The 12,482-nt window shown below is 59.6% G+C and overlaps 1 protein-coding gene across 1 annotated transcript in view; it reads right to left on the bottom strand.

Annotated features, from left to right (window-relative positions):
- The window catches only part of LOC130022617 (cadherin-23-like), a 320,780-nt gene that overhangs the window by 34,290 nt on the left and 274,008 nt on the right, over positions 1 to 12,482 (bottom strand). Inside the window, exons 18-21 of the mRNA XM_056113382.1 lie at positions 11,794 to 11,866; positions 10,244 to 10,360; positions 6,956 to 7,068; positions 5,112 to 5,219 (exon numbers count right to left, since the gene is read on the bottom strand). Of these exons, the coding sequence (XP_055969357.1) occupies positions 5,112 to 5,219; positions 6,956 to 7,068; positions 10,244 to 10,360; positions 11,794 to 11,866 (411 nt within the window). The remainder of the gene's footprint in view (positions 1 to 5,111; positions 5,220 to 6,955; positions 7,069 to 10,243; positions 10,361 to 11,793; positions 11,867 to 12,482) is intronic.

Raw genomic sequence — 12,482 nt, 5'->3', positions numbered from 1 at the left:
CACATACGTCCCTCTCTCATCCCCGCAAGTGCCACCAGGAGTGGTTCCCAAGCACTGAGCACCGCCAGGTGTGGCCCCAAACCTCAAGGCTCCCCCCAAAGAAATCCTTGGTTTGGCAGGTGTCACCAAACCCTTTCTTCTTCCTTCCTGTGAAGTTCCTAATCTGGAGGCGATCTCGAAAGACTTAAGCGCCTGTGAAGCCGGGACGATGGGGCGCCCCAGACAAGCTCCTGCTCCGTGCGTGGGTGCCTGCAGGGGCAATGACGGGCTGAGAAAGAGGGGAGACTGCAGGAGGGGCCTGGGACCCCATGGCAGGGAGGGGCTCGCATGGCCCCCCAGACTCTTGAGCCCCCTGAGCTCCCCCACCGTTCAGTTCCCTGTGCGCCCTCCGCGGAGGGGCGAGCCTGACCGATTGTGGGGCTGGTTCACCCCAGGTCCCGGCGTCCCCGGCTCCGAGAGGCCCAGCCCGGCATCAGCTCCAGTGGACACAGCCACGGCCACCAGCACCCCAATGCCCTGCTGCTGGCCAAGAAGAATGTGGGGGCGGGGTGGGGCGCAGTCCCCAGGGTCCTGCCAGATGCTCAGGGGCTGTCACAGCCTGGCCTGGCCCCTCCTGCAGCCCCCCGTGAGTGGGGTCTTTGTGCTTGGGCAGCAGAATGAGCCTGTCCCTGGCTTGATCTCCGGCCGCGGTGTCCCTGAGGCCGCTGGAGCAGAACAGATAGCGGAGGTGCCCAGCTCCCACGGCCCACCCATCCCACCCCCCTCCCCGCTGGGCTGCACCCAGGGTGGTGGGGGAGGCCGGCCCTGGCCTCCCAGCCTGAGGGCCCCTCCCTGAGCTTGCTGCCTTGGTTTCCCCAGCGTTGATAACTGGGTACAGTTCCCCTGTGGAGGGCAGGTTAAGGACACCCTCTCCTGGCGATTCTCCAATGTGCCTTTGGTCCGTTGTTTTGGGGCCATACCCGGCGATGCTCAGGGGTTCCTCCTGGCTCTGCACTCAGGAATTACTCCTAACACTGCTTGGGGGAACCATATGGGAATGCCAGGATTCGAACCCGGGTTGGCTGTGTGCAAGGCACTGTACTATTGCTTCGGTCCATTCAATGTGCCTTTTGAGTCAGGAAATACTGCACAACACACTTCCTGGATGGGGAAACCGAGGCAGGCGGCAGTTGGGTCCCCAAGGCCAGATTAGCAGGCTGCTGTGAAGGTCAGTGTCATATGGGGGGGACTTCCCTTTGTCCCTCTCCCCACCCTCAGGGGTCTCGAGTACCTGCTGCAGCTGCTTCCCAGGGGCCCTCCGAGGCACCCCCTGAGCTCTGGCTCTGGACCCCTCCCGGGCGGGGGTTGTGAGGGCGCCAGAGCAGGTGGTGGGCTGTGACCCACCCACCCTGCAGGCTCCCTGCTGGGCGGTTCTGTAGAATCTCACCACTTTGCCCTCATTTATTTCCCATTTCACGCCCATCATTTTTCTCCGGGCCTGACGGGGAATAATTCTCTCCCGCTCCCCTCTCCTTTATTTTGCTGGAGGGCTTTGAAAGGCTCTAAATCAATGCCCATAAGCCAGGTCCTTGAAGGAGGCTGGGAGCGGGGAGGGGCACGCCGGGAGCTAGCAGAGGGAGGCAGCAGCCCGGCGGCAGGGACCCTTGGCACACAGGGCCAGCGCAAGGCCCCCCGCGCAGCCAGAAGCAGAAACGCAGTCTCGCCTGCGTGTGCTTGAAACCCCCTGGCCCCAGGCCTCAGACTCTGGGGCACCCCTCTCTGGAGAGGAGAGAACCCCAAGGTCCTCAGCTCCTTTTGCAGGAGGACGGGGAGGGGAGGCGGGAGGCAGACTGACTCTTGGCAAAACACAGGATAAGGTGCTGGCTCTGCACGCAGCTGACCTGGGTTCAATCCCCGGCGCCCCATATGGTCCCCAGCACGGCCAGGAGTGAGCCCTGAGCACAGAGTCAGGAGGACGCCTGAGCACTGCTCCAGTAAACAAAACAAAAAGACACTTTTTATTCACCAACACTTTTGTTGTTTTGGGGCCACACCTGGCTTACTTCCTGCTGTTTCGGGGGTGGCTCTGGGAAGTGCTCGGGGGAGCCTGGGGTACAGGGATGAACCCAGCTCGCCCACAAAGGGTGAACGCGTGAGGCCCTTTATGCTGCCTTCTGCCCCGATCCCAAGGCACCACAGCGACAGGGCCTTGAGCTCCCCAGAGGCCGCAGGACTGGGCATGACGGGCAGGAGGGCTCCGTCACCCATCGCCTAGGGGAGAAGGTGGCTCAGGGGTCGGCCACTCTCCCGAGTCACAGAGCCGGGGGTAACGTCTGGATAGCAGGTGCCTGAGGCTCTGTTCTGGGCCATTAGGCTCTGCAGCCTTTGCTAAGCTGGCCCCCGCCCCCACTCACACTCACACACACACACACACACACACACTCACAAACACACACACAAACACTGACACTGACATACATGCACACTCACACTCACATACATATACACACATATCCACACTCACATAAGACACACTCACATACACGCTCACACTTATATACATATGCACACAGACACACACATACACATATTCACTCACATACAGACACACACACTCACATACATATATACACATACACATATACACACATTCACACTCACATAGACACACTCACATACACATAGACACATACATACTTGCATACACATAGACACACAGTCACACTCACACACACTCACATACTTATAGATACATATACACACACTCATACACACACTCACACATACACACTCATGTACACATACACACACTCATACACGCTCATATACACACTCATGTACACACATGCACACTCACACATACACACTCACACTCATATACACACTCGTACACATACACACATACTCATATACATGCATGCACACATACACACATGTGCACGCACACACATATACTCACACACATCACACACACTCACACACGTGCTCGCAAACTCACATATATAACCACACACACATACTCACACAGATGCTCACACTCACATATACACTCACATATGGTCACACACATTCACACACACACTCACAAGCTCACATACTCATACACTCACATATACATGTGCACATACAAACACATGCATGCTCGCTCACACACACACACTATATACACTCACACTCGCTCTCACACACACTCACCAGTTCAGAACAGGAGGAATGGGCTCTCTGGGGGCAGGCATATCGGCTGGGATGGAGGGGTGAGGCGTCTGGCCTGGGAAGGGCAGGGGCGGGTTGAGGGGGAAGGGGGGCACTTCAGGCACGAGTGTCGGGGTTCAGGAAACGGAGAGACCATCATGTGTGGGGGGTGGGCAGCCCGGAGGTGGGAGCTGCGTGGGGAGGTGCGTCCCTCCTGCTGTCCCCGCTGGCCTCATGCTGGCCTGCACCCCGCCTCACTCTGCCTGTCCCAGGGGGCCCCTCCAAGGCAGCGGGACGCACAGGGACAGGCACATGCGCACACAGACAGGTCTGGCCCCCCTGGCCCCTTGCATCCTCGGAGGGCCCCGGGCCTCTTGGGCGTCACTGGGAGCAGAGAAAGGCCTTTCCGATCTGGACACGTGGAGAGCAGGAGGTGCGTGAGCCTCCACTGGGGCCTTCCGGGCCTGCGCTGAGGGTGTGCCAGAGGGTGGGTATCAGTGCCAGTCCCACGGCCGCCTTCCTGGGCAGCTGGCGAACGAGCTGCTCTCCTGCTTCCTGGGGTGAGTCCTGGCACTGCCGTTTGCAGGCTCTGGACCCCCAGCCCACCTTTGAGCCTGTGGCCTCACTGTCCTCCATGGGACAGTGGCAGCACTGTCCTGGCTCTCTGGGAGCACTGTCCCTCATACAACATCTTCCCTGACACCACGGGAGCACTATCTGTAGTACCAGGGGAGCACCATCTCTGGCACAACGGGGACCATCCCTCTGCAGCGTGAAGCCTGACGGGAGCAGTCCCCGAGAAACCCCTAGCAGGGCGTCCGGCTGCTCCCAGGCATTCCAGAGTGGGGGGACGCTCCCAGGCTGGAGTCATCCCCACTGGCTGGTGGCAGGAGGCAGGACCTTAGGGAACGCGTCTTCCCAAAGGAGGAGTGGAGGGGCCCAGGAGGAGCCCAGGAGGAGGCCACACCTGTGGCCCGGAGCAGAGCAGGCAGAGCGGGACCGCTCCTCCTTCAGCTTCCCAGGGACGCAGCTCTCTTCCGTGGGCGCCCGAAGCTCTGCAGAACCCACCCCCAAGGCAGCGCCCTGCAAGCAGCACTTTGACACGTGTGCACACATGATGCACAGGGGCTCTGATGTATATGCACACATGATGCAGGATGTTTTGATGGGTACACACGATGCAGGGCGCTTTAGTGCATGTGCACACGATTCACAGGCGTATGTACACACATGACGCAGGACTCTTTGATGCATGTGCACACATGATTCACGGGCTCTTTGACATACGTACACACATGATGCAGGATGCTTTGACACGTGTGCACACATGATGCACACATGATGCACAGGGGCTCTGATGTATATGCACACATGATGCAGGATGTTTTGATGGGTACACACGATGCAGGGCGCTTTAATGCATGTGCACACGATTCACAGGCGTATGTACACACATGACGCAGGACACTTTGATGCATGTGCACTCATGATTCACGGGCTCTTTGACATACGTACACACATGATGCAGGATGCTTTGACACATGTGCACACAAGCACACATGACACAAGGTGCTCTGATGTATGTGCACACAAAACAGGGCATTTTGACATATGTGCACACATGACGGACCACCAAACCAGGAACATCCCACACCAGGATATTCCTGGGGCCACTTCACCACTCTGTGGGAGTAGCCCTGGGGGCTGGAGCGAGGGGAGGGTTGAAGGGTTGGTGAGACAGAAGGGCTGAAGGGATGGTGAGAGGGACAGGAGAGGGGGGTCTCCGGAGCAGAACACAGCGGGCGGGAGCAGCCCCAGTTCGTGGGCAGGGCCCGAAGTCCACCCTCCCTGGGCTTGGTGGGACCTCAGAGGGCGTCTGGACTCTGAGAGCAGCGGGTGGCCAGGAGGGTGGTGGGTGGCCATCCCCCGTCACCGCTTACCGTGGTCACGTCAGAGTCTGGAGGGGTCATCTCCACCAGGTTGATGTAGTACGGGGCGTCCTTCCAGGTGGGGTGGTTGTCGTTGATGTCCAGGAGGGTGACGTTCACCTGTGGGGCCACCAGGGGCGCTGTGGGCCGTGCCGTGCTGGGGTGAAGTGGGGGTAGGGGGGGGCGCTGGCACTGATTCATTCCACCAGTCCCACCCACTCTCCAGACAGGGCCTGAGCTTCCCAGGCCTGCGGCTGTCACGTGGGGCCGTCAGATGTGGCTGAGATGACACGAAGTCCTTCCTGCGACCCGGGCTGGTCCCCGCCCTCCCAGAGCCTGAGCTGAAGGTGACTGACAAGGAGCAGGGGTGAGGGGCTGCGGGCTGTCGAGGCCTCCAGTCGGTCTTAGCTACAAGCCAAGCAATTTCGCTGCTCACCTGCCACCAGGTAAATTATTTATAGGGCTCTAAATCCTTTCAGCAGGCGTCTCTCATGACTGAATAGGGCACTGGGGACTTTCCTGCCAAGCCTCTGGCCAAGTGCTATCAACCAGGTCCCTCTGGCTGGACAAGGTGGGGGACGAAGAGGGGGACAGAGCCTCTGGGGCCCCCAGGGGGGCGTTGCAATTGGGATCCTCGGTCACGATCCCCTGCTCTCCCTTCTCGCGTCTCAACTCCCCCCGTACCTTCACCCAGCCCTTCTCTCTAAGGCCTGACCTCTAAAGCTAGAGGGATGTGGCCCCCAAGGATCCCGGGCACCGGAAAGACTCCATCTGGGGCCGGAGACAGTGCACTGAGCTTGCCTTGCATGCCGCTGACCAGGGTTTGATCTCCCAAGCCCCACCAGGAGTGATTCCTGAGTGCAGGAGAAAGCCACGAGCATGACTGGGTGTGCCCCTCCAAACACTGTCACTGTCCTCCCGTTGTTCATCGATTTGCTCGAGAGGGCCCAGTAACATCTCCATTGGAGACTTTTGTTGTTACTGTGTTTGGCATACTGAAGACGTCACGGGTAGCTTACCAGGCTTTGCCATGCAGGCGAGGTACTCTCGGTAGCTTGCCAGGCTCTCTGAGAGGAATCGAACCCGGCTCAACTGGGCTGGCCGCGTGCAAGGCAAACGCCCTACCCGCTGTGCTATCGCTCCGGCCCATAGTTTTTAAAAAGCTTCTCTTATAGGGGGCTGGAGAGATAGCCCGGCGGGTAGGGTGTTTGCCTTGCACGCCCGACCCGGATTCGATTCCCCGCGTTCCATATGATCCCTTGAGCACTGCCAGGAGTAACCCCTGTGCATCGCCAGGTGTGACCCAAAAAGCCAAAAAAATAAAAAAGCTTCTCTAGGACTATCAGTAAATGCTTCACTTGTGGACCAATTCCATAGGCTCAAGATACTGTGAAAGCTTCTCAGGCGAGATGTGGTGAGAGGGGAAGTTGAGAAGTGCTGCTGGCAGGCATGTGGGCACGGGCACATGCGTGGGCACATGGCTGGGTACAAGTCTGGGCGCATGGCGTGGGCACACGCAGACACATGGCTGGGTCCATGTTTGGGCACATGGCTCGGGCATATGTGCAGGCAGATGACTGGATACACGTCTGGGTACATGGCGTGGGCACACGGCACAGGTACATGGCTGAGCACCTGGCTGGGCACACGCGCGTGAGCACACGGCCAGGCACACGGCTGGGTATACATGTAGGTATACGGCTGGGCACACGGATTGGGCACTCTCAATGCCAGGAAAAACTGCTCCCGTTTCCTGGCAGGTGTCAAGGCAGAGAGGCCTCCGGCCCCGGCTCCCGTGGGGTTTCTTGGGCATGGAGGTCTGGCAGGGGTCGGGGCCGGCGAGGCAGGGCACTCACTGTGGCGATGCCGGTTTTCTGATTGTGGCCCACGCCGCCGTCCACCGCACGGACGATGAGGATGTATTCGGACTTGGTCTCCCGGTCCAGCAGGGACGTGGTGGTGAGCTCGCCTGCGTGCAGGGGAGTGTGTGAGAGAGGGTGTGGTGGGCTGGGGGAAGTGGGGGGACAGACGGACAGACAGGGGAAGTGGTCAGGGAGGAGGGAGGCGTGGGAGAGGGTGGGAGAGAGGCATCTGCAGAAGGAATGAGGAGGAGCCTCTGGGGGTGCCTGCAAGCATGTGTGTACATGTATGTGCACATGTATGTATGTGTGTGTGTGTGTGTGCGCGCGCGCGCGCGCACGTGTGCTGGGAGTGTGGAGATGAAATTCTCGGAGGAAAATGGGAACAAGGACCCCAAGAGCTGGGCATCAGCACTAATCCCATGCCCAAGAGGTCACTTCAGATGCAGGAAAATCCAGACTGAGGATGAGTGGGGCTCTGGGGAGGGGCAGAAGGGACCGGTCATTTCTAGAAGAGTTGCCAAGAACTCTCCTGCAGGCTGCCGACCTGATCTTGCGGACCTGCCACTTGGAACTGTTAAGGGCTCTCTGCCTCAGTTTCTCCATTAGGTCAAAATCATAGAACTTACCGCCCGGGCCTGTGGGGGGATGAATTCATTCACTGGTACAGCCTGGGAGCTCAAGCCTGGCACTGTGGATTCTTAGAGCCATGGGAACATGCAGGTGTCAGCTCTGCCCTGTGCCCAGCACTACCCAGCTCTGCCCAGAGAGCACAAATAATCCCCTTAATCCTCCTGTGAACAATGTGATCATATTGCTTGAATTATTAAAAAAGCATGCAAGCAAGTCGTTCTATTAGATACACACAGTTGGGGGCCAGAGCTATAGTATAGGGGGTAAGGTGCTTGCCTGGCACGCAGCTGACCCTGATTTGATTTCTGGCACCTCCAATGACCCCCTGAGAGATTCACTAGGAGTGATCCCCAAGCGTAGCGCCAAAAGTAAGCCCTGAGCGTCTCTGGTGTAGCCCCAAACCAAAAATAAATAAGTGAACGACAAACCAGCAATTCAAATGAACCACAATTTCTATGCATCTGTGTTTGAGATTTCCTGTATTTTGGTATTTAAGTAAGAACACTGACGTCATTCTGGTTGTGGGGAGATCTACTGGTCTGGCAGGCAGTTCCCCAAGGGGGGGGATAGGCGGGTGCTGATCTCTGGCTGGGAGCATCCTCCCAGGGCCCGTTCTAAGCTACCGACGTGCTGGCCTTGAATCTAGAGTAGCGGGCGGCTGCTGGCCAGCGCCAAGGTCAGCTGTGCCTGTCCGTCTCACAGGGTCCCCGCCCTGTCCCAGGAACCAGGTGACGCTCTGAGGACAGAGGGCCTGGATGTGAGCTCTGACTGTGGTCCTTCCAGACGCCTGCCTTTGGGGACCTGCCTTCTTAGAGGCACTGTCCCCTCTGTAATGAGTACACTTCCCGGTCAGAGCTGAGTGGGGAGCAAATGCCTCCGGGCCAAGCTCTGACCTCCCCAAGGGGCCAGGCACGGACAGCAGCTGCCTTTAAAAGTCCCCACTGCAGAGCTGGAGAGATAGAACAGCGGGTAGGACGCTTGCCTTGCAAGAATGCAGCATCCCATATGGTCCCCTAAGTCTTGCCAGGGGTAATCCCTGCGTGCAGAGCCAGGCATAAGTCCTGAGCACTGCCGGTTGTGACTCACAAACCAAGATAAAATAAAATCCCTGGGGCTGGAGTGATAGCACAGCGGGGAGGGCGTTTGCCTAGCATGCGGCCGACCTGGGTTCGATTCCCAGCATCCCATACGGTCCGCCAAGCACCGCCAGGAATGATTCCTGAGTGCAGAGCCAGGAGTAACCCCTGTGCATCGCCAGGTGTGACGCTAAATAACTAACTAAATAAATAAATAAATAAAACCCCTGTTGTCTGAGCTGAGTGACCCGGGACAAGGTACTTAATGCCTCTGGACTTGGTTTCTCTCATTATCAAAGAAAGATAGAGGAGGTTCACCAGAGGCTGTGAACTGAACCTCCTCCCTCCAGGCCCCCTTCTCGGCCCTGTCACACCGGCTTGTCCTTTGCCCTGTACAGGGCAGGGAAGGGGCCTGGGGGTCAGTAGGGAGGCAGCGAGGCCAGACCTGCCTCCGACCAGGATGGGCTGGGGTTGGTTCATTGACAGGGTGAGGAAGAAATTAATCTCTAAAAAGTTTCAAACATGAACTTGTTGGCATGACAGATGACACCTCCTAGCTGGGAAATTAGACCCAACTAAGGGCGCCTCAGTCCAGCCGGAGCCCAGCGCCCAGGAGACCGACACACGCCTTGGGGAGGTGGCGAGAGAGGGACTGTGTCCTCACTCAGGGCCACGGGGTAGAACCTGGGCCCGGCTGGGCACCTGAAAGGTCAGGACGCCCACCCTGTCTCTGGGTGTGGACACTGGGCTCCACAGCACGGCTGGGCATGGTGGGGCAGCAGATCAGCTCTGGGAGTCTTAGGGAAGAGGCTTAACTGCCCCCCCCAAGCGTTCCCCCCCCCCCCCCCCCCCCCCCCCCGCGCACACATCAAGCCTCAGTTCCCTTTGCTGGAAATTAGGGGAAAACGCCAGCACTGGGCTCATGGAGGGGTGAAGGGAGGGTGCAGCACGGGACACTTAATAAACGAAGGGATTTTATATAACACACTCAGCCGGTCTCCAGGAAAACAAGGGTCCCCTGGCCTACACCGAGGAACGCGGCCCAGTGGGAGGGCATGTGCCTTGGGTAAGCGGGGTCCAGGACTCATGCCCAGCCCCACGGACAACAGAGAAAAGGAAAGAGAGGGCTGAGCTGAAGCGAGTACTGCGGGCAGAGCACAGCTGACCCAGGTTCCATCTCGGCACCACAGAAGGTCCCCTGAGGACTGCCAGGAGTGCTCCCTGAGCATGGAGCCAGGAGTTCTCCCTGAGCATGGAACCAGGAGTGCTCCCTGAGTACGGAACCAGGAGTGCTCCCTGAGCACGAAGCCAGGAGTGCTCCCTGAGCTCAGAACCAGGAATGCTCCCTGAGCACAGAGCCAGGAGTGCTCCCTGAGCATGGAACCAAGGAGTGCTCCCTGAGCACGGAGCCAGGAGTGCTCCCTGAGCACAGAGCCTGAGCACAACCAGGCGTGGTTCCAAAATTCCTCTCCCCTTCCCCCAAAGAGGGCTCCCTGGCAATGTGAGGAGAGGGTCTGGGGATGGAGTCAGGCTGCAGGGGGCAGAGGGCAGAGGGCAGAGGGCAGGTGCGGCTCACCGGAGCGAGCATTGATCCGGAACTGCGAGGACCCCTCCAGGGAGTAGATGATGGACTCTTGGCCGTACTCCCGTGAGCGGTCCAGGTCCGTGGCGTTGAGGAACAGCACGGTGGCTCCTGGCGGGGGGAGCACTCGCCGTGGGCTCGGGAAGCAGCAGCCAGGCAGCCGCGGGGCGGGAAGCCCGCGTGCCACAGGGACCCTGCTCCCCGCCAGGGCTCCCGGGCGTGGGAAGGACAAGGATGTACAGAGGGGGTCCCGGAGAGCAGCCTCCCCTCCCCTCCCGTATTCAGTGGTCAGAATCGCCAGCTTCCTGCCGCGTCCCTGCTCTCCAGGACACTGACCTGGGCCTGCGCTTCCACCACTGTCCAGCCAGGGCCTTTGCCTTTATTTCCATCTCTGAGACCCCTGGCAGGGACCCTCATTCTCAGCCGCCCTGCCGGACCCCGAGAGCAGCAGGGTTGGGAACCACAACCAGCAGGAGCCCTTGAGGGGGTCTGTGTGTGGCCAGGCTGGAAACCCCCAGCCCTGCCTGGGGAGCCCCTCCTGCCTGCACCTTACTGCTTCCCCAGGAGAGGCAGCTCACTTGGAGAAGGCCTGAGTGGGGGTCCTGAGAGGAAGCCCCTCCTCACAGAGCTCCGGGCTCTCCCTGAGGCGCTGTACAGAGGTACAGAGGGATGGAGAGGGTGGGCTGGATCAGCCAGGCAGGGCACATGACCCTTTCAGGCGCTGTGTAACCTCAGGGGCTCAGTCCTGCCTGGAGCCGGGCCCGCGGACCCCTTACCCCACCCCTCACCCTGGGAGAGGACTTAAGAGGCCTGGAGGTGGGGCACAGCAGGAAGGGCGTTTGCCTTGCATGCAGCCGACCCAGGTTCGATTCCCAGCATCCCATATGGTCCCCTGAGCACCACCAGGGGTGATTCCTGAGTGCAGAACCAGGAGGAACCCCCTGTGCATCGCCAGGTATGACCCAAAAAGAAAAAAAAATCAAGAGCCCTGGAGGTGGGGTGAGGGGTGTCTGAGCTGCAGACACTGGAGAGCAGCCTGGGAGGATGCCAGGGGCGTCACCCTATCCCTCCCCACCCTCCCCGGCCCACACACCCAACGCTGCCCCCTCTCTGGACACTTTCTTCCCTGGAGCAGCCCCTCTGGCTGAGGACAGCTGATTCCCCCCAGAACCCACCGTAGTGGGGGCTGGCCTGTGGCCCTGGCCTGCCCCTGCCACACAGCCGGAGACGGGCCCCACTCTCGTGCTCACACCCACACACACCCCGCGGTCCCTGAACAAGCCCCATGTGAGAATCTCAGAGGCCGAAAGAGGCAAAGGGCACGGTCACTCCACTGCTCGGCCCTGTCTGCAAGAGAGCAGGACGGGCCACCCAGAGACCCTGGGGCCGGGAGAGGACCACATATCTAACAGAATTGACCCCGGGGCTGTGACAGGGGTCACCTATGCTGGGGGCTGCCCCACATGCACTGGTCCGCACACACGAACCACCAGCCAGATCACCAGCCCCTGCCCTCAACCCCCACCCCCCACCCCACCCCGTACCTGCCATGATGTTCTCCAGCACAGAGATGAAGTAGGCGGGCTTGCTGAAGGTGGGGGGGTTGTCATTCTCATCCTGTAAGGCAAGTGGACAGGCTGCAGGAGGCGGGCAGGGCTAGGGCGCTCCTGGCACCCAGGGGCAGCTAGGCAGAGTGGACACTGACAGCTCGGGACTCCGTGTGTGCCCATAGTTGAGAGCTTGGTGTAGGGCTGGGCGGGCTGGGGGGCACAGAGTGTGCCTGACGTGGGGGTCAGGAGGATGGGCAGGGGGAGGGGTGGCAGCAGAAGGACCACCACCATCGCCTGCCCCTGCCCAGCACCCTGTGGCAGCCAGCTAACCCGACCCCCCTCCCTCAGCTCAGCAGTGCTCACCCAGCTCAGCAGGGGCACCCGGGCACACCACCCGCAGCTCCACTGGGAAGAGGGCAGAAGTGTAGGCCCCCTCCACATGAGTCCCCCTCCCTGCGCCAGGGAGATACTGAGATCCACACTGGCCCGGAGATTCCGAGTCAGAATTAGACACACATGTACACACATGCAGGCACACAACGGTGCACACGCACACAGTCCACTCACACATGCACACACACACATGCACTCTCACATACATGTATGTGCACCCTCACATTGCATGCACACTCACATACATATGCACTCACAGACATGTGCACGTGTGTACACACGCATGAACC

This window comes from Sorex fumeus, unplaced genomic scaffold (assembly GCF_029834395.1).
Source record: "Sorex fumeus unplaced genomic scaffold, SorFum_2.1 ptg000020l, whole genome shotgun sequence".
NCBI classification, from domain to species: domain Eukaryota; kingdom Metazoa; phylum Chordata; class Mammalia; order Eulipotyphla; family Soricidae; genus Sorex; species Sorex fumeus.
This window is presented reverse-complemented; position numbering and strand designations above follow the sequence as displayed.